Below are 25032 nucleotides of genomic sequence, written 5' to 3' on the forward strand. Positions count from 1 at the left end.
GGGGGGCGGTGGGGAGCCCTGGGCCGCGTAGGCCTCGCGGCGGGTAAGCCCTGGCTGCGGGCCCCGGGGTGTGGGGGTGGCCCCGGCTGCGTGGGGCCTGTGGGGCCTCGTCCCCGCACACGTGTGTGCCGCCCACGGGCTATGCTGGGCGGGCCTGGGCCCAGCTCCCCGGAGGGGGAGAGGGGCTGTTGGGTTGTCGTGAAGAGCGGGTATTGTCGGGGAGTGCACCCGGTGCAGGAGTGGTGATGGGCACGCGGCCGGGCACGGCGGCAGGCACCGATGGTGGTCAGCGTGGCATCAGGCTGTAAAGTGCTGCTGGCACTGAGCAGGGCAGGGCGGTAATGGCCCGATGCTCCGTGGTTTGGTACAGAGTAATGCGATATGAAGGTCTCATCGCTTAAGAAAGCATTTTGAAAAACTGGATGCAGCAATAATGTCCATCAGCGCTCAGCTCTAAAAGTCTCTCTGAGTCCCTTCCAGGAGAAAATACACCACTGTAGGCTCGTTCCTGGCTTTCCAGGAAGTTTCTGCATTCCCTGAGGACCACAGGGTTGAGGAGGGATGGTTCTGCCGACTGTTCTCTGCACTGTCCCTGCAGCAGCAGGCCTGCTGGGTCTCACTACCTCTCCTTCTCCCAGCCCGGATCTGCAGGACGAGCCCTTGGGCTGCTGAGGGGAAAGGACCTGAGTCCCTCATGTATCAGCAGTGGCAGTGCCCACGGGACAGGAGTCTCCTGCAGCAGGCATGGCCAGCCCCATTCCCCCAGGCATTGGGGTGCGTGCTCTAGGAAAGGCGTGAGGGCAGGTCCTGCTAGTTGAGCCTGATTTCTCGCAGCCTATGTGGTATAGACATTGTGTTGAGAGTTACATCACTTCTAATAGCCCCAGTGGACCTTCATGCGAGAAATTTGCTTGTGTTTTTTGCCTGTTTGTGCTCTTAGCCTCCACAGCATCCCATGGCTGCGGTTAAATCATGCGCTTTGCTTTTGTTCGCACTGAGCCGGCCATCAGCCATTACAGCATGGGGAGCATCGTGTTCCCCTCATGGTGTAAGCTCCCAGGCAAAGGGTAGGGCTGCCCTAAAACCTGTCTTGCTTGTTCCTGGTTCTGCCAGTTCCTCTCCTTCACCTGGCTGTGGAGGTGCTGCTCTATGTGCTGCATGGTGCCTGGCAGACCTGCTTCCCTCAGGGAATGCTTCAGGGAGTTTTCCAGCAGGCAGCCCCCTCTGCGGCTAGGGCTCCAGTCAATGTAGGGCACTGTGACCACAGGACAGTTTGGGAGTTAATGGCAAACTCAGCTTTTCTTGTGCCCTGAGCACACAGAGCGATTTCCTTGAGAGTGTCTGGCTGTAAGGTCAGGGTCCTGTGTTGTGTGTGAGTGGGAGTGCATTGGGCTTGGAGCCTTTCCTGGCTCCTCTCTGCTTCCTGTGCTTGTGTGCAGAGGGTGCACTAGGGTCAGGCTGGACGCCCAGCTTCACACCTCAGCTCTACTCTGCGCTCCCACCCCGTGTTACTGTCACCACAGGCTCTGTGCCTGCTGCTCCCCTGGGGGCCCCCCAGCCGGGTCTTGCAGCTTCTGGTCGGTTGGCCCCAAGGCTCTGGGCCCGCTGCCAGCACCCTCAGGTCCTAACTGCATACCTTCTGGGGGACCCTGCCAAGCTCCCCAGCTGCTGGGGCCCTCTTAGGGTCCATGCTGTGGCATCCACCTGGCCCAGAATCCCTGTGTGTGTGTCCCTGCCTTAGCAGCTTGCCCAAGGGAGGACTGGAGGCAGGGGCTGGAGAGCATGGTGGGCTTGGTGCATCACTCATCAAGGCATGCTACTGTGCTGTGGGTCCAGCCCTGGTGCTGGGCTACAGGGCTGGAAAGGGCTGGAGAGGGCTGGAGAGGAGGGCTCATCTCAGCCTGGGTGCCACCTTCCCAGCAGAGCTCTGGCCTGGCTCCAGATGTCATGTTGTGAGATAAGAAGACCCTAGCAGCTTTCTGGGCACACTGTCCCGGGGGCCCAGGCAGCAGGAGCAGAGGAGTTAGGAGCCATGCTGCTGCTGTGAGTTGGACTCCCCTGGAGGTGACAGGGACCCCTTGGGGGCTGCCTGCCCAGCCCTGTTCCATCCTGCCTGTGTCTGCCTGCAGCTGCTGGCTCTACTCGGTGCCCTGACAGCTGCTGCTTTCCCTCCCAAGGGCGGCTTTGCCAGCATGACTTCTGTTGCCGGCCCTATTTTGGAACCAGTACTGAGGCAGTCAGGGCTGGGAACAGGAGGTTGTGGTGCCTCGGGCAGAGGGGGCTGGTGAGGGCACCCACAGTGCCCTGGGTACACCTCAGACCTGCCATTTTTAAGTGTGACCTTCTGCAGGGATCCAGCCTCTGTGGGGGCTCTTTGCAGCAACTTTGGGGGTATCTTCATTCCCTCCCAGAGAGGTGAGAGTGGGTCTGTCCCTGGGAATGAGAGAGGGGACCTGCTGCTGGGGAATACCTCTGTGTGCTCCACCTCCCTGGTGTGAAGGCATTGGGTGCTTACATGGAGGTGAGGTCGGGGACAGCATGGAGACTTTACATGAGTGCAGGGGTGTCCTGTTTGGCCAGGAACAGGACAGAGCTGGGGTCTCTGCTACTCACCTGGCTGGGCTCTCCTGCCTCATGCTCAGCTCCGGTTCCGCTTGTGCATTCACAGCTGTTTCCAGAGCAGAGGCTCTGAGCAGTGTCCTAGCCTCCTCATCAGGCTTGATCTGCCCTGCTGGCATAGGGGCTGAGGTCAGGTTTCACCAGCAGAGTGGGGCAGTGGCTGGCTGAAGCCTGACGGTGGAGTGTCTCAGCAGGATCAGGACCGTGGCTGGAGCTGTCTGCCTCCCTGTGCCCAGAAGATGACCAGGTTGCTCTTGGGGGTGACCCTGGAAAGGATTTGCAAGGCCGTGCTGCTGCTCTGCCTACTCCACTTTGTTATCATCATGATTCTCTACTTTGACGTCTACGCGCAGCACCTGGACTTCTTCAGCCGCTTCAACGCCAGGAATGCCTCGCGCGTGCACCCCTTCTCCAACTCCTCTCGGCCCAACAGCACAGCCCCCAGCTATGGGCCAGCTGGAGCTGAGCCCCCGTCCCCCAGCACCAAGCCCAACACCAACCGCTCCGTCACAGAGAAGCCCTTGCAGCCCTGCCAGGAGATGCCCCCTGGCTTAGGTGAGATGTGCAGGGTGAGAGAGGGGGGAGTTGGGTGCTGGTGGGGGATGTCCCCTGAGCAAGGCTTCCCAGCGGTCCCAGGGTGGAGAAACTCAAGGCTAGCACTGGTACCAGCACAGCTGATTGCAGCTGCTTTGTGGGAAAGGTTTTGGGAATCCTTTGTCCTCGGCAGTGTTGGTCCCCCTTGTGGGTCCCCCTCACTGTTTGTTCCACTGGCCCAGTTGGGAGCTGCAGGTGACCATGACCTGTCCTGTGTCCTGTACTACTGCCATTACCCTGCCCTCGCTCTTGCAGTCGGGCGCCTGCTCATCGAGTTCAGCTCCCCTATGAGCATGGAGCGGGTGCAGCGGGAGAACCCTGACGTGAGCCTGGGTGGCAAGTACACCCCGCCAGATTGCCTGCCCCGGCAGAAGGTGGCCATTCTCATCCCCTTCCGGCACCGTGAGCACCACCTCAAGTACTGGCTGCACTACCTGCACCCCATCCTGCGCCGGCAGAAGGTGGCTTATGGCATCTACATCATCAACCAGGTGAGTGGGGCAGGGGCTACAGTGGGTGGCAGGGCTACAGTGGACCTGCGTGCATCACTGAGCTCAGTGCCACGTGTTCTACTCCATAGTATGGCGAGGACACCTTCAACCGGGCCAAGCTGCTCAATGTGGGCTTCCTGGAGGCACTCAAGGATGACGAGGAGTATGACTGCTTCATTTTCAGCGATGTGGACCTCATCCCTATGGATGACCGCAACCTGTACCGCTGCTACGAGCAGCCACGGCACTTTGCTGTTGGCATGGACAAGTTTGGGTTCAGGTGGGTGCCTGTGCAGCTGTGATGTTTTAGGGCAGGGCTGGAATGGCTTTTGTGGGGCTAAAGCCAGGGATGCACCCGTGTGACTGTTGCCTGGGGCAGGCAGTGGCTTAATTTGAGGACATGGGATGGCAGAGGGTGCAGAACCCTCGGTGAGAGCGTCACAGGGAAGGGCTGTTGCTTGTCCCTGGATCGGGGGTCCCGAATGGGACTGGTCCTGTTCCCAGCCTGCTCCTGATCTCTTTGCTCTCACTCTGCAGGCTGCCATATGCAGGGTACTTTGGTGGTGTCTCTGGGTTGAGCAAGTCCCAGTTCCTAAAGATCAACGGCTTTCCCAACGAGTACTGGGGCTGGGGAGGAGAGGACGATGACATCTTTAACCGGTAGGTGCCGCCCCTTGTCCCAGCCTTGGCTCAGAACTTGCTGGGATGCGCTGGGACTCCCTGCTGAGCACAGCCCTGGCACAGTCAGCAGCCAGGAGCTCCCTGTCTGCAGGGAACATGCATGTTGGGTCGCTGCCATGCAACAAGGAGGAATTGAATTACCCTCTGTGTGCTCCAGGTTGCCAGGACTGGGAGCGGCACACTCATGCCATGGATAGAACTGGTCTGTGTGGGGGCACTGGGCAACACTTGGGGGTGAACCTAACTGGTATGGTGGGGCCCAGCCTCTCCCTCTTGCTCTTCGTGAGCAGCATGTTGTGATTTTGAACCACGTGAGCGGGGAAGCCTGCCTGCAGGCACTGTTCCAGGCCGGGATCAGGATATACAGAACTTGGAAGTGGCTCTATAGTGGCTGCTCACCACCAGAACGGGCACTTCTGCCTGCAGCCAGCAGGCTGCAGCAGATCCACGTGTAGATCCTCACATTGAATACAGGAGCCAGAGAACATCAGCACTGTTTCCAGCATGGCCCGTGACACTGCCCAGCAGCGTCACACACGAGCAGCTTGTGGCTCATGGTGTGCTACAGCTTCTCAGGGTGGCATAACCTGAGAATCCCTTGCAAGTGCTGTGTGGCAGAGCATGTGTGGTTCCCCTGTGGAAGTAAGCAGCCCAAAGACATGATCCCAGGTGAGGCAAAGTGCAGCATGCTGAGCTTTCTGAGAGATTTAGGCAGCCATTAAAATGTGTGGAGGGCCCTGAGGGGGCTGTGTCACCACTCGGCTGCCCTAGCAACTGAATCTCAGCTTGCTCGCTTATCAGGCCAGAAGTGGTTGTGTGACTGGGACGAGGAGAGGTTTCTCTTCATGAGCTGGGATCTCTCCAGCTTTCTTACTCCTACTTGGCCCCTTAACTTTAAGTGAACTATTCTAGGCGGAGAAGATCTCTCCCCACCTGCTGGCTGCACAGGCAGAAAAAAGCAATTGAGGCCAGAGCCATACTGCATGAAGAGAAGGGCAGGGCTCTGGCATTTGGAAAATGTAAACAGCAGTGGCTTCAGAGCTATGGAGGAATAGCGGTGTTTGCTTAGCACCGGCTGAGTTCCTGCAGTGCTGGAGGTCTCCTGGAGCTGGCAGTGCTTTGGTTGTGGCCTGCTGTTGAGCGAGCTGTATCCTTGGCCATGGGCACTGTCGTAGCTGTGGCCTGGCTTAGCACAGCCTTGTTTCTCATTTAGCCATGGACAGGTTTATTTTTGATGAGGACTGACCCCTGGTCCTGGTGGGACAGTGATCCCCATCTGCTTGCATCCTCCAGGATCTCCCTGAACGGCATGAAGGTGTCAAGGCCCGACATCCGCATCGGGAGGTATCGCATGATCAAGCACGAACGTGACAAACACAACGAGCCCAACCCACAGAGGTGAGCTGGAGGTGCCGAACCCTTGCTGTTGTACCTATGGCTATCAGTTTGCTTTGCCCACGCCCCTGAGGTCCTACTGTGGGCTCACTGGCATTGCTGCCCTTGCAGCAGGCATCCCCCTTTGACCCTGCCTCATCCCACTCCTGTTTGCACCAGGTTCACCAAGATCCAGAACACCAAAATGACCATGAAGAGGGATGGGATCAGCTCACTGCAGTACCGGCTGGTGGAGGTGTCACGCCAGCCCATGTACACCAACATCACGGTGGAGATCGGCAGGCCACCCCCACGCTTGGCCCGGGGCTAGTGCTTGCCCTGCAGGCAAAGCTGCATGGAGCTGGTGCTCTGTGCCAGGGCTGGCTGGACGCTGTGGATGTTGCTCCAGCCCCAGGGCAAGGACTGAACGGGGATGTTTTCTGCCTACTCTGCTGCCTTTCGGAGACGGCTGTGCCCCAGCCCACCTGTTGGTCCTGAGGATTTCTGCAATCTGTTGTCTCCCCTTTCCCCATCCTTACAAGTGTGTTTCCAGAACCCCTATACTCTGCGTGTTGGCTGAAGCACCCGTTTGCCCTGCACGCAGCTCCCAAACAGATGGAGGGGACAGTCCCAGCCCTGGTGAGGAGCCCATTGCCCATGCCAGCTCATGCCTGCACCCTGGGAGGGAAGGATGAGCCCCAAGGTCAGCCCAGCACCCAGTCCCCACCGGTGCTGTGAGAAGCGGGGTGCAGGCTTCCCCCTTCGCCAGTGCTGGAGCTGCTACTGCCCTGGCTGAAGGCAGGGGGAGTAGCCCAGGCCCCCACAGCAGGCAGGATCGGACACACAGATGTGGCTCGCTGTCTTCCTCTGCTGTAGTCTGGTGCTCAGAGCTGGGTCTCAGCTCTGCTGAACAGCGACCTCTGGTTAGCGAGCACCCCTCGCTGTGCCTCAGTTTCCCCGGGGCTGGCAGCCACGTCCCCTTTCCCCTCTCTGAAGGCAGATGCTGTGTGCGTGTCCATATTAACCCACACGTGCACCAGCTCTCCCCACTTTGGGCAATAGGGTGACGTGAAACCTCACAGCCCCTCTTGGCCAGGGGGCTGCCCCGGGGCCCTCTCCACCCACATGCTGTTTGCAGGCCATGGGGAATGGCTGGCTCTGCCCTTGCTGCTCTCCAGCTTCCCCTCTCCAGCTCTGGGGTAGGGAGGAGAGGACAGGGCCATGCGGGGCAGGTGCCCCATCTCTCCCCACTTCCCCTCCTTGGGGCTGGGGGCACAGCCACACCCCTGCAGCCAGCTGGGCAGCAGGGACACTGGCAACTTTTGTACATTTGAATGTCTGACCCTTTTTTTGAGCGTATGTTGAATGCAGCATTCGGTCGTAGAGACCTGGGTTTTTGTATTTAATAAAAATTTCAAAAGTTTACAGGGTTCTGGTGGGAGATCACCGTGGGGAAGGGGCAGTTAGTGTCAGCTGGTGGAGTGGGTATGCCATGGGTCTGCTGGAGATGCATGTACCTCAGGCAGAGCACCTGGCCAGGTGGTGCCTTGCTGGGCAAGGAGGTGGTAGAACACAGCTTGTAGCTGCAGGTCAAGGTGGGCACAGCGCCTGGCTCTCCAGCCAGGGGTTGTGGGACAAGGTCCCCAATTTCTGCCCTCCTCACCCTCAGAGCTGGCCCCTTCTTGGTCAGCCCTGTTATTATCTGCCATGCAGGGGGCCCTGCTACCCATCCTGGCTGCTTGGTGTCAGCTACCCAAGGGGGAAAAGAAGCACCCAGGGGAAATGATCTCCTTCTCCTGTTGTCCCCCTCCCCGGTTCCCCAAAAAAGGGCACACTGGGACACGGACACAGGAATATAAATCTCATTAAAATCTAGGATACTTTAGAAGTCTACACCGGGAGAGACACTGGCACAGGCAGCGCTACCCAGGGACGCGCGCGCGTTATTGCTAACAATTAGAGGTGAACAGTAGCGTCGTGACACATGGGGCAGGGCATGGGCACCATGCAGGAAACTGTGCCTCTCCGCCGCATCACACGGTGGGGCTCGGGATGGGGCCAAGGGAGCTGGAACATCCTTGCTGGGGCTTAGTGCCCTGCTGCCCCTCGCCGCATCCCCACCGTGCTGCATCCCTGTGCAAGTCTCAGGGCACAGGGAGCACGGCGCTGACTGGCAGGGGAGTGGTTGGGGTGGGAAGGATCCCATCCTCCCGCAAACCAAGAGCTACAGCACGTTGGCTGTAGTTGGAAGACAGATTGAAAATCACCTGGCCTTCCCAGCGCATCCTGCTCCACTAATACTGGTTGGGGACAAAGCGTACCCAAAAGATGGCTCGGAGCGAGTGGGCTGGCTCAGCCCTCCACACCTCCCCTGGTACCTCTCGTTAGCAGCAGCTGAGGGCCACTCCACCTTGCTCCCCCTTAGCACCATGGAAGGTCCCCAACCTGTGCCAGGCAGTGGGACCGCCAGGCACCCACACTGCCCATGGCTGCACCCACCTTTGCTGGGACACTTGCAGCCCCCAGCATGGGGTGTGCTGCATGGACGGGGCTGTGCACACCCTGCGTGTGCAATGCACAGTGTGCCTCCCGTGCAGCTGCAGGTACTGAGTGTGCGTGCCTGTGTGCGTGGGGTATGTGCTCACCCACACGCACGCGTGCCTAAGTGCTTGTACCGTGTGCTGCTGGTGCAGGCAGTGTGCTCACCCCGTTCCCCCCCATGCTCCATGCACTGCTGGGGGGTCCCTGCCGCGTCACCCCCTGCCACCATGGCCCTGTGGGACCAAGCCCAGGAGATTTGTGTCCTGTCCCAGGCACAGTGCCCCCATAGTGTTCCCACTCCCACCCGGAGCCCTCTCCACCCGCGCGGCCTGAGGGCACCAGTCCCCTGCAAAGTGCCTCTGGCTCCCGGCCCTCCCGGGGCTGTGCCCTCTCCTCTCTCGTCCCAGCATCGCACATGAAGGTTACCGTAAACATGGGGGTTAACAAACGCCACGGAGGGGAGGGGGTTAACCGGAGAGGAGGTCGGGGGTCTCGGGGACGGTCACTGAGAGCCCCCTGCCATCCGGTGCGGCCCAGAGCCTGGCTCCGCCAGCAGAAGGTGCGAAAGTGTCACCACGCGGGAGGGGTTAGAGGGGGTGGGGGGATGGCGGGGGGTCACAGTCTGGAGTCCTGGCTGTGGGCCGAGCCGTTGCTGCCCTGCACAGGGGACGCAGCCGCGGCCTCGTTCCGTGCTTTCTCCGGGTGCAGGGGCTGCACCTCCAGGTGGGACTCGGTGGAGGGGCTGAATGCTGGGGCGTAGCGCCCACTGCGGTGCTCTGCCAGCGCTGGGCCCCAGTCCTTGCTTGCCTTGGTTGCATTTTTCAAGCGCTAGAGAGAAACAGACATGGGGACAGGGTCAGCATCACCATCACACCCTGCCCCAGCCACCCCAGCAGCCCCCATCCATGGCGTGGGTGCTGCCTGCACGCAGTGGGGTGCTGGAAGCTCCAAAGTAAGGGACAGCCTCGTGGGTAGCCCCCAAGTGGGACATGGGGACTGGCCCTGGCCACCCACCTCCAGTAGCGTGTCCCCCTCAGAGTGGCACACTTTGTAGATGGCGTAGATGGGGATGCAGATGACGGAGGAGAGCGCCATGAGGAAACCGATGCTGATGGCCCAGGTAGGGTAGACGTACTCATTGTAGGAGATGGGTCGGTACTGGATCACTGTGAAGACCAGGATGAACTGGGGAGGGACAGGCAGGATCAGCTGGTGGGGAGCAGCCAGCCCTGCTCTGTGCCCCCCACACCTGTGCTCCACCTCCCACAGCCCCATGCCCTCTGGTTGTGATGCTCACAAAGATGATGGCAGGTGAGATGAAGCGCCAGCAGATCTGGAAGAAGAGCGGCGGTGGGAAGCCCAGCATCATCTCGATGTCCTTAAAGTAGTTGCGGTGCCCTGTGGGGACAGGTGGCTGTCAGCCCCCATGGTGGGACCCTCGTGCCTGGCACAGCTCGAGCTGTTAGCACACAGAAAACCACCAAGTGGGCAGTCATGGGGAAACCTACCGTAGATGTACATGATGGCAACACACATGATGCAAGAGATGACGACCAGGGAGAAGCTGGCGGCGTAGTTGTCCATCAGCAGCAGCCAGTAGATGCCCGCCTGTGAGAGGGATGCGTTGGAGTGGCACCTCCATAGCAACACCACAGTGCTACCACAGTTGGCATGGCAACAGCAAGCCCTGGATGTCACCACCACCATGGGCTGTCATGGCAACAAGGCAATCACCAATAGCATCGTTATAGCAATGGCCAATTGCCACAGGTGACATGACAACAAACCAGGCAACACCATAAGCTCTGGTGTGGCACTGGTGCCACCATGGTCACACAGCAACATCAGGCCACAGGAACCCTAAGCAGTGGATAATGCAGTGGTGGTGGTTTGGTTGACTGTGTCACCACAGTAAGGTCACCATGGCAGTGGCACATGCCCCTATCCCTACTGGCACCCCAGCACACCCTACCTGTGTGGTGAGAGGGATGCCCAGCAGGAAGCCTGCCACAGCCACCCCCAGCGTCACAAAGGTCTTCCTGCGGATGATCCACTCATTGCCCACCTCATCCACAATGGCCGTGACCAACGTCTCTAGTAGGCAGAACTGTGTGTGGGCAGAGAGAGTTGCACGTCAGCTGGGAACCACCACCCTGCCCCCAGGCATGTCACCCTGGCTCCATATCACATCACTCCATCCCCACCATGTCACCCTAGCCCCATCACGTCATTCCAACCCCACCATGTCACCTCTGCCCCACCACCCTGTGCTCTACCTGTGTGCCCAGCCCCAGGAGGATGAGCATGAAGAAGAAGAGGATGGACCAGAGTGGAGAGATAGGCAGTAGGGTGAGGGCCTCAGGATAGGCAACAAAGGCCAAGCCAGGGCCATGATCGGCCACCTTGGAGATGTCCACGCCCAGGTGGTTGGCCATGAAGCCCAGGATGGAGAAGATGACAAAGCCGGCATAGACGCTGGTGGCGCAGTTGGTGATGCTGATGATGATGCTGTCCCTGTTGGAAGAGACGGGTCAGGGCTGATGGTGGGGCGGGGGAGCAGCGGAGGGCCAGGTGGCACTCACCGGTAGCAGTTGTTGTGGAACTTGTTGTAGGAAGCCATGGTAATGAGCCCACCCCAGGCACAGCCCAGTGAGTAGAAGATCTGCGAGGCTGCGTCACCCCACACCTGCACCCAAGGAAAGGGTCAGCACTGCACCTCAGCCCCCTCACCCCCGACACCCCTCATCCCTGCTCACCTTGGCATCGAGGATCTTGTCCCACTGTGGGGTCAGGTAGTACATGATGCCGGTGAGGGCCCCTTCCAGCGTGATGCCGCGCACGAAGAGGATGGTGAGCACCACGTAGGGGAAAGTGGCCGTGAAGTACACTACCTGTGGGGAGGGACCTCAGTGGGTGGGGACATGGACCAAGGGATGGGGCTATGGGCCATGGGGTGGTGGGGCTAGGGGCCAGTGGAGGATTGCCCATGGCCACAGGGGAAGAGCTGTGCCCAGAAGGGGCATGGCGATGTCTACAATGGGAGATGCATTCTCGATAGGGGAAGGGCTACAACCAAAGGGGGCGTGGCCATGTCCACATGGGGGCGTGGTCATGCCTGGAGGGGGCGTGGCCTAGAGAGGGAGCAGGCGGTACCTTCCCCGAGGACTTGACGCCCTTGATGAGGCAGAGGAAGACGACGACCCAGGAGACGCCGAGGCAGCCCAGCAGGGGCAGCCGCACCTCGCCCAGGTTCCCGATGTCATCCGAGAGGCTGAGCACGTACCTCCTGCAATGGGGACAGCAGGGTCAGCGGGGCTCCACCACCACTGCCCCCAGCCACTGTCCCCCCAGTACCTCCAGTACTCCTTGCTGGGACTGGTGCGCTTCTGGGTGGCGTTGAGGAGGCGGGTGAGGTTGACGGCAGCGTGGCTGGAGAGGTTCCCGTCCAGCACCCCCACGCAGTCGGGCGTGTTCCAGGCGTTGCTGCAGTACGTCCAGGGCAGCACACGCGTCATGGACACAAAGAAGTAGTAGAAGGCAATACAGATCACCACGTTGTAGTAGATCCCGATGTACGTGGACACCACCATCATCCCGTAGCCCACGCCTGGGAACAGCACCGGGGAGGGGTGAGCGGCACGGCACGGCGCAGGCAGCACGGGCGGTCACGGCTAGGGGCGGGTGGCAATAGGGTGAGGAACACGCAGGACGCGGGGTCTTCCTTAGGGCATATGGGGTGTAGCGCTCGCAAGGCTGCAGGCAAACCCTTGGGGTCTGCAGTGCTGAGGGCTGGCACAGCCATGGTGACTCCGGGGCTGCAGGAACCTGGTGACAGTGCCATGCTACCACAGGGAAATGCACCATGAGTTGAGCACAACACGGTGGCCCAAGTGCCTCTATGGGGATGGCACGTGGCAGCCACGTGTGGCGTGTGCAGGGATGTGTGTGTAATGCTGCAGTGGATGCTGGTGCTGGGCAGGGGCGTTCCTCGTGTGCAAGGTGTGCAGGGGGTGCCAGGCAGGCTGTGTGTGCAGGGGGTGCAGCACGTCCTGGGGATTGCACAGGGAACCTGTGTGACATGAGCAGTGTGTGTGTGTGTGTGTGTGCACAGGCAGTGTCGTGCAAGGCACAAAGGGCTGTGAAAGCTCCAGTTGCCTGTGTGGGGCTGCACAGTGTGCCAGAGCCGTGTGCAGGGCACACGCTGGTGGGGATGGGCAGCCCCTTACCTTTGAACATGGGGCTGACCCTCCAGACGCCGAGGCAGCCCTGGCTGGCGAATTGCCCGAAGGAGAGCTCCATGAAGAAGAGAGGGATGCCGCAGAACACCAGCATGATGAAGTAGGGGAACATGAAGGCACCTGGCAGGCACGAACCGCAGCGTGAGCGGGCAGCACCCTGCACCCCCCAGCACAGCTCAGCACCCCCAGCCCTTTTGGGCCCTCCAAACTCCATCCCCCCGTAACACCCACCTCCCCCATTGCGGTAGCAGAGGTACGGGAAGCGCCAGACGTTGCCCAGCCCCACGGCGTAGCCCACGCTGGTCAGCACGAACTCGATCTGGTTGCCCCAGTTGCCACGTTTGACGCTCTTGTCCTGCTTACTGCGCTCCCCGGGCACGGCGCCGTTCTGCGGAGAGATGCCATGGGGAGCCTCAGCTGGGGCGGGCACCCTTATTGGCCCCATTGGAGGGGTGACGGCCGCCGAGCGGGGCTGAGTGGTCCCCTGCATCCTGCCCCATCCCTCCCCAACGTGGGCTGCCCCGTGCCGGCACCCCCCCATCATGCACGCACGGTGCCAAGGAGCGGGGGGGGAGGCAGCCCCCCTGCCCCATGCCAGCCTCCATGAATAGCTCTCCCTGGAGCCCGGCTGCAGGGAAGGAAGAGCCTGCAAGTCATACAAAGCAGGCTCGGGCGCCTGAGCACAAAGGGACCTCTGTTCCAGTTCCCCCACCCCTTGCGCCTGACAAGAGGGGCCCCGCTGGGTGGCCACTGCCCACGGCTGGGGGGGACCAGCGGACCCCCTGGGCTGTGCCACGAGGCGGGTGCCCCAGGACAGGAGCGGGGTGCGGTGATGGCAACACACGGGGGCTCCCCCCACCCCAGGAAAGGTGTTCTGCAGCACTCAGCATTCCGTGCAGGATGGACAGCCCCTCGACCAGCGTCCCTTACCATAGGGTGCTGGGGGGGACAACGATGGGGTGCAAGAATGGGAGCTTTGTGCAGGCTGTGACAATGCCTGCTCACACCGGGGATGATGACAACAAAGGGAACAACAAAGGAAATGAGTGCCCCTCACACCCGGTGGAGATGGCACCCGTGGCCCTGGGCTCACACCAACATCCTGGGCTGGGGGCAGGCGATACTTCAGGGGACAGCTATGCGCCCCCAAATTTTCCCACCCCACCTAGAGCTGGACAGGGGGTGCACGGGATGGGAGCAGCGCAGGGTCCTGGGCTCTGCAGACCTCCCCCCCAGTGCCCCCTGCCATCTCCAAGCGGGGCCACAAATGGAGCCGTCGCTTCGGATCTGCTCATGCCGGCGGGGCGCGGGCAGCAGGCGCGGTGCACCAAACCGTGTCATTCGATTAGGGCCGGCGCAGGCGGGACGTGATGCCCGGCGACTCCGGCACCGCGCTGCCAAACAAAGCCATCTGCTGCGAGCGGGGCCTGCACGCGCCGGGGGTGGCGGGGGGGCTGCCCAGGCAGCGGGATGTGCAGGAGGGCCGTGGGGGTGATTTGGGGTCGGGCTATAGGGGTGATAAGCTGGCTGCGTCCAGCCAGGACACCGGAGCGCCCATGCCCATGGTACCCCTCTGATGTCCCACATCCCCCATTGGCACTGGGTGAGGGGACCTGGGCTGCCCCAGGGTGGGGGTACTGCGGTCCTGGGGTCCCCAGGTGTAGAGTGGCACTGTCCCCACGCTAGGGTGTACTCGAGCAGGTTGATCCCACTGGGAAGCTTGGAGAACGCCGCCAAGATGCCTGCACTAACAAGCCTCGCTCAGCTTAATGAGCAGCACAGCTGGCAGAGGGGGGCAGCACTCCAGCTTCAATGGGTACAGGTTTTGGGGGGATACTGAGTGACCCCAGTACAGCCAAGTGCTCAAAGAGGACGTCAGCCCTGTCCCAAAGCCAGGAGGTCTGTCCTCTCTACTCCTTCTGCTTGGTTGACCCTCACCCACTGCCGCCATGGGGTACCCCAATGTTAAGGCACCTGGCACGAGTGCACTGAGAACAATGGTCCTCTGGCACCCCACCCTGCAGCACAGGGCTTGAGCACGCGTGTCCCCAATAAGACGACAGCCACACGTGTTCCCATGCATGCACACGTGTGCACACGCATGCATGCTCACCCATCAGCCCACTACAAGCCCGCCCCAGCCTGGGCAAGGTCGCCCCGTCCTTTACACTCATTAACTGCCCAGCTTCATGGCATAAAGGGGGGACCCAAGCACCTGGGAGATGAGCCCCCTCCCTACTTCAGGCTGTAGGGTCGGGACCCAACGTGGGGCAAAGATGCAGGATTCTACTCCCATTCCCCAAATTTCCCACGCAAGTGCATGCACAGAGGGGACCCCAAGCATTTGGGGTGCACAGGGCACCCTTCTTCCTGGGGACACATGGCAAAAGCATTCCTGGGTCCCGCAGCGCGGGCATCATCCATCACAGTGCTTGGCACTGCAGCCTTTTTCATGCTAAGCAGTGCTGCCGCGCACAATGGCAGCTTGGCCGGGGTGCCCGGATGCCCCCCACATCCCAAAGGGGCCATCTCTTCCCCTTGATTTATGGCTGGGAAGCCGATGGCTATGGGGGGGTCCTTCCGGCAGTGGGGGTCACGTGCGGAGGGGATGTCCCCGTGGGGCAGTGAGTGGAAGCAGAGCACCTGGGGACTCTGCTATGTCTGCAGTGTGGTTTCCCCCAGTTTATTAAATCATCTCTATGGGGGTATGCCAACCCATCAGAAGCACCCATGAGGCATCAGCCTTATCAACCCCACCTGGATCAGGGTGGGGAGAGGGGGCAGCTCTTGTCTAAGTAAGCGCCCTCACTGGGTGCCAAGGCTGCTTCAGTGCCAAGCAGGGTGTCTGTCACCCCCCTGATGTCAGTGGCGTGGCATCGCTGCCAGGCTGTGTGGGGCTGGGGCCGGCAGAAGGTACACATAGCTCTTTATTCACTTGTAGCAGCCATAGCAGCATTCCTAAGGTTTCCCCCGGGACGAGCAGGGCAGCCCCAGCCTGGGGAGGGGTCTCCAGGGATGGGGTGACTTGGAGAAGGGTCCCAGGAGCAGAGGAGTGGAGCCAATGGGAAAGAGATGTTCTTGGTGCCCTCACCCGCCAGCTGGGACTCCTGGATGCCATGGGAAGAGGGGCACCCTATAATTACCCCAGGCACCCGACCCCTGCTCTCACCTCCCTACTGACCTGCTGGAAGGGCCGGGGGGTCCCCACCTGCCCTTGGCTGTCACCTGGGGGTCCAGGCAGGCTGGCTCCACGCAACCCCATCTTCATCAGCACCTCTGGCTCCTGCACAGCAGCAGCTGCTTGCCTGCGTTCCCCTGCCCGCTGCCTCCAGCACTTGGCATCGCATCCCGCTCAGCCCCTTTGCCCATGAGCCGTGCCCCCGCCAGCCAGGGGGGCAGGAAGGGGAGGCACAGTGTGCAGCTCACATCCTTCTTAATGAGGCCTCATTAGTGGGGTCCAGCTGTTTGCAGCAGGCACGCTCCAGCAGGCAGAGCTGCCCTCCCTGCGGGATTCATCCTGCCAACGCAGCCCCTGGCTCCTTCCCACACCGCAGCACTGGCCCCGTCCCTTTGCTGTCCTTCATGTGCTGGCTTGTTCCCACGCCCCCAGCCCCACACAGATGTTCCTGCCCCATTCTCATCACGGGGATGCCATTCAGCCTCGCACCCCGAACCCATGTGTGTGGGCATGGCTGAGACCTGGCACAGCCCAACATGGGGACGGGGCACTGGGACAAGCCTGCCCGGTGGCACAGCCCCAGCCTGGTCCCATGCCACCTCATCCAGACGTCATCTGACATCATGGGGTCTCTGCAGCCGTCGTCACAAGGTCACTGCCCCAGGGGGGGACCATCTGCCTGGCAAGAGGGCTGCACCACGAGCCCCCCTACCACCCAGGCACCCCACAGCCCCACTGCTCAACCCTCAGCCCCACACTGCCCGGGGTGGGCCGGGACCCTCAGCAGGGTGCCGCGTCCCATGGGGAGCCCCACGGCGATGCCTGGGGTGCCCCAGCTGCTCACAGCCCAGCGCCCCGGTTGGGGAGCACAGCCAAGGCAGCAGCAAGGCGTGATGGTGTGCTGAAGGCGGGCGGATGGGCAGGCGCTTTCAGGAGACCATCTGGGGTCCGGGCAGCGGCAGCTGCAGGCGCACACGTGAAGGGCACACGTGTGCAGGGCGGGCGCTTGGCTCCCCACACCATGCCCCGTGCTTATCCCTATCCCCATCCCCATCCTGCTTGGGATGCTCCCAGGCCACGGGGTACCAACACCCAGCTGTGCTCTATGGGACACCCGTTGGTGCCAGCTCTGGTGGCAGGGACAGAGCGACTCTGCCAAGCCCTCCACGTGCAGCTGGGCACCGCCTGCAAGGTGCCCACAGAAGCAACCCTGGGTCTGCTGCAATGCCACGTGCAGGCCACCTGTGTGCCATCACCACATGTCCTTCTCTGGGCACAGTGTCCTCCTCACCCCACGCAGCATCCCTCACTTGGTTGTCACCAACATGTCCCCATGCTGAGCCACAGGCATGGCTTGGCAAGAGCAGACACCTGGTGGGACCTGCAGCCCTGTGGCAGTGGTGCCACACGCTGCGCCAGCTGATGGGAGCATCAGGGTCCTCCTGAGCCCATAGCTCCTGGTCACCCTGGCCTCAAGCCGGGCACCCAGGGCAGGGCAGCGCCTGGGGATCAACCAGGTGCCACCATCCCTTAGCCGGGCACTCTGCTTTGGAGCTGCCTTCCTCCGGCCCCATTCTCATGGCACGGACACGATTCTCCTGGGGCGCTCAGGCAGAAAAATCCCCCGCCAGCCCCCCCACCACTGCCCCTTGTTATTCCGGGAAGGGCTCCCGCAGCCAAGAGCCACTTCCGCGGCTCCACACGCTGCTGGCCTCCCTGCTTAGGACTGGCGGCACCGCGCTGCTGGGGGTGTCTGCGATGGGCAGGGCCCCTCCAGATCCATAACCCCAAGGAGCATAATGTCAGCCGTGCCCCCCAAATGTGGGACGGGAGATGGCAAGAGCCCACCTGAGCCGTGTGCCCCCACCCCCAGCCCCAGTGCTGCCTGGCCATGCCAGCAAAGCCGCACTGTGAGTCAGGAGCCACTGGCACGGCTGGAGCCCAAACAAAGTGCTCCAGCAAGAACAAAACAAAATGTCCTTAAAGGACAGCCGGGGAGAGGCTGTCACCCCCCTGTTCGGCCACACAGGGACTGAACCAGCTGCCAGAGCTGCAATGCATCCTATTGCCCGTTGGGCACCCACCACCCAATGGCATGGCATCCCCTCCATACTGGGCCTGCCGGGTGGGTGCAGACCCCAGCCCACAGGTGGGGAAACTGAGGCACAGCCACACATCCCACAGCCGGGGCATGGAGAGCTTCAGCCACCTCTGTCAAACTGTCCCTCCCCAGGGTGGGCACCCTGAGCCCCATCACACCGCCCCCCAGCCCTGGAGGCTGTGCACGGCCTGGGGACAACAGCAGGACTGTGCCATGGGACCCTGTCCAGTCACGAGAGCTGCACCTGCTGGCAGGGATTAGAGGGCAGGGCCGGGGCAGCGCTTTGCCAGGCTGTTTGCACAGTGCTGGAGGCAGGCCAAGGAGATTAGCACCCTTCCCCAATGACCCAGAAAGCTCCGCAGCCAAGGTCCTGTCCTGCAGCACCTCACCCCAGGGCGCTCACAGCTGGTCCAGCACCGGGATGCTCCGGCAGCAGGGATGCTCCCGCACTCCTTGCTATCTTCCCAGTGCCGCTGCACTCTGCATCTGCCCAGCTAGGGGTGCCCCTTGCCCCACAAATAGGGGAATAGCGTCCACAGAACGAGGCTGCCAGCACAGCGTGTGCCATGCCCTGTGGTCACCCCTCTGTCCCCAGCATGCCCTGGCCCCGAGGTGAGCTGGGCAAGGACTTTCCAGCAGTGAGTCAGAGATTGACCGGGAGCAGGTGGGTGCTCTTGGTGCCAAGCTCACCCCTCTGCGTCGCTGGGGCTGCTCCAGCAAGGGCAAGGGATGCAGTGGTGGCACAGATGCATGGGGCTCACAGCAAATGTCACCCACGCGCAGGGACACCGATGCAGCTCAGTAGGGAACAGCAGAGCCCTGACTAAGCTTGGTGATGTCCCCAGCACCTCCCTATTCCTAGCTTTGTCACAGTGGGAGGGGAGCAGGGGTCCTGCTGCGAGGCCACACTGGGACAGGCAGCGTGGAGCCACACACACGCACGCGCTTGAAGTGTCTGCTGGAGCACGCCGCTCCCCTGGCTCCCGGCTTCCCAGGGAAGTGCTGGCTGTGGGCCCTCTGGCTGGAGCGTGCAGCTATTTCGGGAAGCCCCCTGGGAAGGGGAGGGCTCTGCGATCATGCTGGCACCGCAGCTCAGTTCTCATCTACTGGGGAAAGGGCAGAAGCCCAGCCCAGCGTGCACACACCTGCCAGATGCAGGATGCTCGGGGCAGCAGAGCGCCAGTTCCCTGTCCTCATGACCAGCCAGGGACAGCAGTGATAGGTACGGGGCCACTGCACTGCACACACCTGCACCCGCACACCGGAGCTGTATGCACAGGGCTGAGGATGGAGGGTCGATGCCCGGCCAGACCTAGCTCTGCCTGCATCCTATCCCACCGTGCGCACTGCCAGGCAGGGAGACCAGCAGGGAGGACGCACAGGGTGACAGTCCCACTCCCTGACACTGTAGGACCATGTGCCTGGCACAATGCGCTGTCGGTGCCTTTTGCTGGGCTCAGACCATGCACGGCTTTCCCGCCTTCATGCGGAGAGCTGGGGCAGCCGATAAAGCAGCAGAATGCCTGAGCTGGGCGATAGCATCTCCAGGCACAGCAGAACACCACACCCGGAGCCTCGCGGGCAGCAAGCGATCGACCCCCAGCAGCTGCTTTAAGGAGCACCCCTGGCACCAAACCCCATAGGAGCCCGGGTGTCCCGCTCCCTCGCTCTGGGTCCATTGTAGGGGCTCCCGGTCCCCGCGGCGCAGCACTCACCAGCAGCCCCTCGCTGCACTTCTCGGCCATCCCTGGAGGCTGGAGCACAACGCCAGCTGCCCGCTGTGGGGTCCCCGTCTCTCCGTCACGCTGGCACCCGCACGCTTCAATCCGCTGTCAGAGCAAGCTGGGTAGAGGAGGGGAGAGAAAGCAAGAGGGACGTGACTGGTGGGGTGGGCACTTCCCCCCCCCCCCCGGCCCCCCCTCCATCCGGGAAGCTATGTGCCATCAAAGGCTGCCCCATACCTGGCTGCAGGGTAGTCAGGAGCGGGGCTGGGGTCCCTCCTCGCTCCCACCCCTCCAGCCTCCCCAAACCCCCCAGCACCGCCACGATCGGAGCTCCCAGGTCTTTCCCAAGAAGCGGTTTAAAGATTTACCCGCTGGGACAGACGACCTTGTGGGCAGCTGGCAGCCGGGTGGGCGTTGGGGGCCCCGCACGCCGTCCCCCAGCAAGAGCCGGAGCCGAAGTGGCTGCAGCGGGCGGCAGTGCCGGGACTGGGCGCTGAGTGGGGCCAGCACGGGGCTCAGCTGCCGCGGAGGACACAGATGGGAACCGATTGCCTTCTGCCCCGGTGCGTCGCGGGCACGTGCGGCACAGGGGGGCTGAGCTGCAGGCTCTGCCGGGACCAGGTGCTGCTGTAGCAGGCGTGAGAGGAGGCTGTGGCCCCACAGACATTGCTTCTGCCCCATTCTTGGGGAGCTGAGGCTGAGGGGCACCTCGGTCAGACCACCCCAGGTCACTTCTCCATGCGACAGCACCGATTTGTGCAGATCTCACATTAGCACCCCTGCCCTTGCTGGCTGGGAAAGGATCCCCAGCATAGGGGTCCCCGATGGGGGCCGAGCGCCCCACGCCACTGTGGGTCTGCGGCAATCAGCAGAGGGGCATGAGGCCCTGAAGCCATTGGGAGGGAGCGTGGGTGGCAGAGATAAAAGGGCAGGAGGCCGGGGGACACAGGGCAAGCCCCCAGCCCCGGCTGCTGCCCCTCAGGCACAGGCAGGCTGCAGCTCACAGATACCACTGCCAAACCCCTCCCAGGGGGACAGCATTTCCCGGGGGGAACAAAATACTGTCACCGTGAGGGGAGGGCAAGCCCTGTTCCCTGTTTGCCATGGGAATCTGTCAGAAGCGGGGGGCCAGTGGATAGATCTCCTCCCCACCACGCACCTATCACCGCAAGCCAAAGCCTGCCCACCCTGTAGCCCTGAATGCACCCCGGGAACCCGTCACCTGCCCTTCACCAGCAGGGGAAGCGCGCACGGGAGGGGCTGCCACTCCCCCAGGGGTCTGCCAGGACCCGATAAGGCCGAGCTGCGCGTCTGTGCAGATGCTGCAGTTCGCTGCCGAGCACCCCGCTAGCCAGGCATAGGGCCGGCAGGGATGCAGGTCTCAGGGATGCCAATGTGCAGCATCCTCTGGGCACAGGGTGACCCAGGATGCTGTGACAGCCCGGAGCGCCCACATCCCGAGACGGGACGGTGTCACGCGGGGTCACATCGTGTCACCGCAGAACCCGGGTCACTCTCCCACGGGATGTGGCACCCGGGGGACCCGGCACGGCCGATGCCACCTGCGAAGCCCTTTCCGCCGGCAGCATCCCCACCGCTGCCGGGACCCAGCGGCGGAGGACAGAGGCCGGCTCGCCCCATACCCCGCCTTGAGCCCCGGCCGCGATGCGATGCGCCCGGTGCGGCACGGCGACGGCGGGGGGGGCCCCGGTTACATCAGCCGCCACGTGGTGGCTGCTCCGCCGTTCCGCCGCCCCGCCCCGGCACATGCCCGTGGAAAATTACCGCCAGCCCCCCCGCCCCACCACCGGGCCGGGCCGACCCGCTCCCCGCCGCCCCCCCTCCGGTCCCCGGCCACCGCGCCGGGCGGCCCCGCGCTGCCCCCCGCTCCGGGAGAGCAACAGATGCGGGACCGCCCCGCATCCCGCTGCCGCTATCCCGACGCCGGAGCCGCTCCCGGTACCGATCACGGCGCTCCCACCCCGCTCGGCCCCACCGCCTCCCCCAGCCCGACCGCTGCCCCCAGCCCCACCGCCCCCGGAGCCCCGCGCTGCCGCAATCCCGCGCTCCCACCGCGGTTCTCCCGCTGCCTCCGGGCCGAACCGAGCAACCGATGCCGGAGGTGCGCTCCCTTACCGTGCCCATTCCGCCGCCCGGCCCCTCCCGCCGCACCGGGTGGGCCCACGGAAGCGCCGCCGCGCCGCGCCCGCTCCGCCGCCGGTACCGATACCGGTGAACGCCAGGCCCAGTGCCCGGTGTCACCGCCGGTGCTGCCGAGTTAATGAAAGTTTGGACGTCGGTGGGGGCTGGCACCGCCTCTCGCCCCCGCCGTCGCGCTCCGCCTCCCGGCGCCTCCGCGCTCCCCAGCGGTTTGCTCCGGTACCGGCACCGGGGGCAGCGGGGGCACCGGGCACGCATAAATACGCGTGCACACCCATGCACAACAATGCACATACATGTAGAAGCATGCGCGCTCATGCACACGCTTGCACATACAGCCCACAGGCTCGTGGGCCCCACACAGGCTCACACATGCAAACGTGGGCATGTGTGGGCCATACAGGCACAGGCAGCCTCAGATGGGGCATGCACACGCACGCACATGTTCACACCCAGCGGCACAGCACAGCACGACACGCCGGGAATGCTGCACACGGTGTGCACACGCACAGATCCCACGCTGCCAGGGCATGGCACCACGATGGCATCTGGGAATGGCCGTGGGAGCTGGCAGGGATGTGTGCAAGCAACGTGACCACGGTACAGACATGTGCATGTGTGCACATACATGTGTACATGTGTCTCCTTTGTGAGTGTCCATGCATGTGCGTGCTGCAGCAATTGTGTGCACGGATGTTGTGTATACGGATGTGTGTGCACATCCGTATACGCGTACTTATGTGTGCATGCGTGTACATGCCTGCATCCATATGCGTACACGCATAAGTGTGCTTTTGCACACATAGGCAAACCTCTGTGCCTGTATGTGTGAATATACACATGAGTGTGTGCATGTGTGCAGAGGCACATGAGTGTGCACGCGTGTACCTACTGACAAACCTCGGCCCATGTGCATGTGTGCACATGTGTGTGCAGCCAGCGCTCGCCCCCGCAGCCCAGGCTCGCCAGATGTTTCCAGTAAGGCATGACGGGTGCGCCTGGGGCCGTCCCTTGCCCGGCCCCTCGCAGAGGCCTCCCCTTCCCTTCCCTCCCCTCCCCGACAGCTCCACTCATGCTGGGACGGGTGTCTGCATCCCAGCACCCTGCCCTGTGCCCTGGATCCGACTCAGCTTGTGGGGCCCCATGGAATCCCCCTGTGAAAGCCCACAGCCATTGTCTCAAACCACAGCCGCACCACCCCCACAGCCCCATATCCCCACAGCCCCACATCCCCACGTCCCCATGTCCCTGCTGGGGAGCATCCCTTACCTGGCCCTGCACAGATCTGTGCTATCCCTGCCGGTTGCTTCCTGCCTAAGGAAATCCCCAGCATGGGATGGGGAAGAGGCAGGGCAGCAGTGAGGTGTGGGCAGCAATGAGAGGGGGTTCCAGGGTGTCTGGTGGCTACCAGCACCCTGCGCCCACACTCTGCTGGGGGCTGCAAGGATGGGAGACAGCGCATCACCTCGTCAGTGCTTTCGTTTTGCAAGCGCAGCGGAGACGGACTCACAGCACCCATAGCAGGAAGGGGAAGGCAGCAGTGAAACCAGCGGGTGCTCAGGTCCTCCCACACCCTCACAGCACCTGCGCATGGCTGCTTCGCACCAGACACTGTGGAGCCTGCTGGCACCCTCACTCCTGGATGCTTCAAATGCAGCATCTCACATCTGGCGTACCACGTCTCACGTGCTGCATCCCACATCTGGCATCCCATGTCCCAAATGCAGCATCCTGTGCCTGTCATCCTGTCTAAGGCAGAACCAGGCTACGGTTCCCACCCCTGCCCCGTGGCGTGCAGGATGGGTGCAAGCCCTGGCCTCTGCTCACATCCCCTTTGCTCACTGCTCTCCAGCAGGCAGGAATTGTCCCCCAAACCCCACTTTCTCCAGGCCCCCAACCCCCTCCCACCTTTGCCATCCATCCTCTGGTCTGACCGGTATCACAGTGTCCTCACAGTCCCCATGGAGTGGTGGGAGTGGCTCCACAGCACCCTCTTTCCTCTCACCCATCTCCATGGGTGCTGTTTCCTGGGGAACTGTGGGTGAATGCGGGCAGAGATCCAGAGGGGTGAAAGGTGGGGAGGAAGTACCAGCTCCTGGCACCTGGCAGCAGGCTGGGCTGGCTGAGAGGACAGTGGCTGCTGGAGATTTCCATCACACCAACCCTGCAGCACAGGGCTGCAGAGATCCCCAGGTGCCCGGAGCCATGGGGTGTCCAGGAGCTTCTGCTTGGGTTAGGGGTTGCCACACGTGCAGTGGGACTGAGCGCAGCCCCTGTGTCCTCAGCACAGAGATGGGCTGCGCATCGCTGGGGCCACATCCCAGCACACTCCCCCAGCACTGCCATGATGGTCCATCACCAAACCCAACCCCATTTCTTTTCAGCCAACCTTTGGAAGCGGCTCCCAGCTGCCCAAGCTGCGGGCTGGCAACCACACGCTGTCATCCTGGTCCTCCAGCTCCCTGCTGGACCCTGAAGAGGGAGTGGGCAGCCAGGGAATGTGCTCTGCCACTGGGATGGGAGACCTCCCAGCCCTCAGGGTGTGCAGACCCTGTACAAGGCTGAAGCAGCAGCTGACAGTGGGCTCTGCAACTGAATGCATCCTCTCTGATGATGGCACAGCCCTGTCAGTGTCATTGGGAAGGAACCAGCCATAGGGGCAGGGGAAACCCCAGGGAAGATCCTCCTCATTTCTTTCTTCTCATCTTTTCTTTCTGCCCTGCATGTCCTCCTCATCCTGCCCAGCACATGGAAAAGCGGCACTGGTTCGTGACAGCATGGTCCCATGGCTCCAGCGATGGGATTGGAGCTGCTGGAGAGCACCCAAAACCATCCCTAATCAGCCACTTCGTGGGAACACTCTCCTCAAGGAGCTGGCATGTGGGGACAATGCCACCACCCTGAGCTGCCACCCCTCACACCTCAGCCCCGTGTCCTCACTGTGTTACCCTGCACTCCGCTCCCCTGCCCTGCCTTACCCTGCCCCGGGCTGTGCCAGCAGCTCACCCCCCGGGCTGCAAGATTCAGCCAAGTGCTGCGGTCTGGGCAAGTGCCAGGGCAGGCGAGTGCCGCGGGGCTGGGAGGAAGCACCACGGGCACCCTGACGCCGCTGGTGTCCCCAGCAGCGCAGCCACGGCTCCTGGGGACTTTCCACTCAGTGTCTGCTAGTGGCATGGAAAAAACCCTCGCAGAATGTCCAGCCTGATCCAAAAAGCAGGGAGGTGTTTGAGCAACCCTCTGTGTCACCCTGGGTTAGATGGTGACGAGGGAAGGAGCTGTCTCACTGTGCTACCCTCTGCTGCCCTCCCCACCTTGGCAGCACGCAGCACCC

The 25032-nt window shown here is 62.4% G+C and overlaps 2 protein-coding genes across 8 annotated transcripts in view; one reads left to right on the forward strand and one right to left on the reverse strand.

Moving 5' to 3' along the window:
* B4GALT2 (beta-1,4-galactosyltransferase 2) overlaps positions 1-7184 on the forward strand; it is an 8315-nt gene extending 1131 nt beyond the window's left edge. The window contains exons 2-7 of one of the 3 annotated variants that reach the window (XM_021404099.1): positions 2814-3174; positions 3469-3704; positions 3794-3984; positions 4242-4364; positions 5652-5783; positions 5940-7184. In XM_021404099.1, the coding sequence (XP_021259774.1) occupies positions 2814-3174; positions 3469-3704; positions 3794-3984; positions 4242-4364; positions 5652-5783; positions 5940-6090 (1194 nt within the window). In that variant the 3' untranslated portion in view covers positions 6091-7184. Of the gene's footprint in view, positions 1-2813; positions 3175-3468; positions 3705-3793; positions 3985-4241; positions 4365-4459; positions 4879-5651; positions 5784-5939 lie in introns of those variants that run through there. The other 2 variants (XM_021404100.1, XM_021404101.1) reach the window with 2 other exon arrangements.
* Positions 7606-23746, reverse strand: SLC6A9 (solute carrier family 6 member 9). Of its 5 annotated transcripts, none has more exons than XM_021404096.1 (15): positions 22971-23551; positions 21678-21811; positions 19533-19659; positions 12770-12926; positions 12527-12658; positions 11655-11907; positions 11454-11586; positions 11057-11191; positions 10883-10986; positions 10703-10814; positions 10273-10407; positions 9809-9908; positions 9598-9698; positions 9315-9485; positions 7606-9128 (listed from the first exon to the last, which is right to left on the reverse strand). In XM_021404096.1, exons 3-15 carry the CDS (start codon positions 19560-19562, stop codon positions 8916-8918), a joined length of 1776 nt encoding a protein of 591 aa, XP_021259771.1. In that variant the 5' UTR covers positions 19563-19659; positions 21678-21811; positions 22971-23551; the 3' UTR covers positions 7606-8915. The 5 variants fall into 5 exon arrangements, with proteins under 5 accessions (XP_021259771.1, XP_021259770.1, XP_021259768.1 ...); XM_021404095.1 differs by having other exon boundaries at positions 10577-10814; positions 22971-23549; XM_021404093.1 differs by lacking the exon at positions 22971-23551 and adding an exon at positions 23610-23741 and having other exon boundaries at positions 8916-9128; positions 10577-10814.

Source organism: Numida meleagris, chromosome 7 (assembly GCF_002078875.1).
Source record: "Numida meleagris isolate 19003 breed g44 Domestic line chromosome 7, NumMel1.0, whole genome shotgun sequence".
NCBI lineage: Eukaryota > Metazoa > Chordata > Aves > Galliformes > Numididae > Numida > Numida meleagris.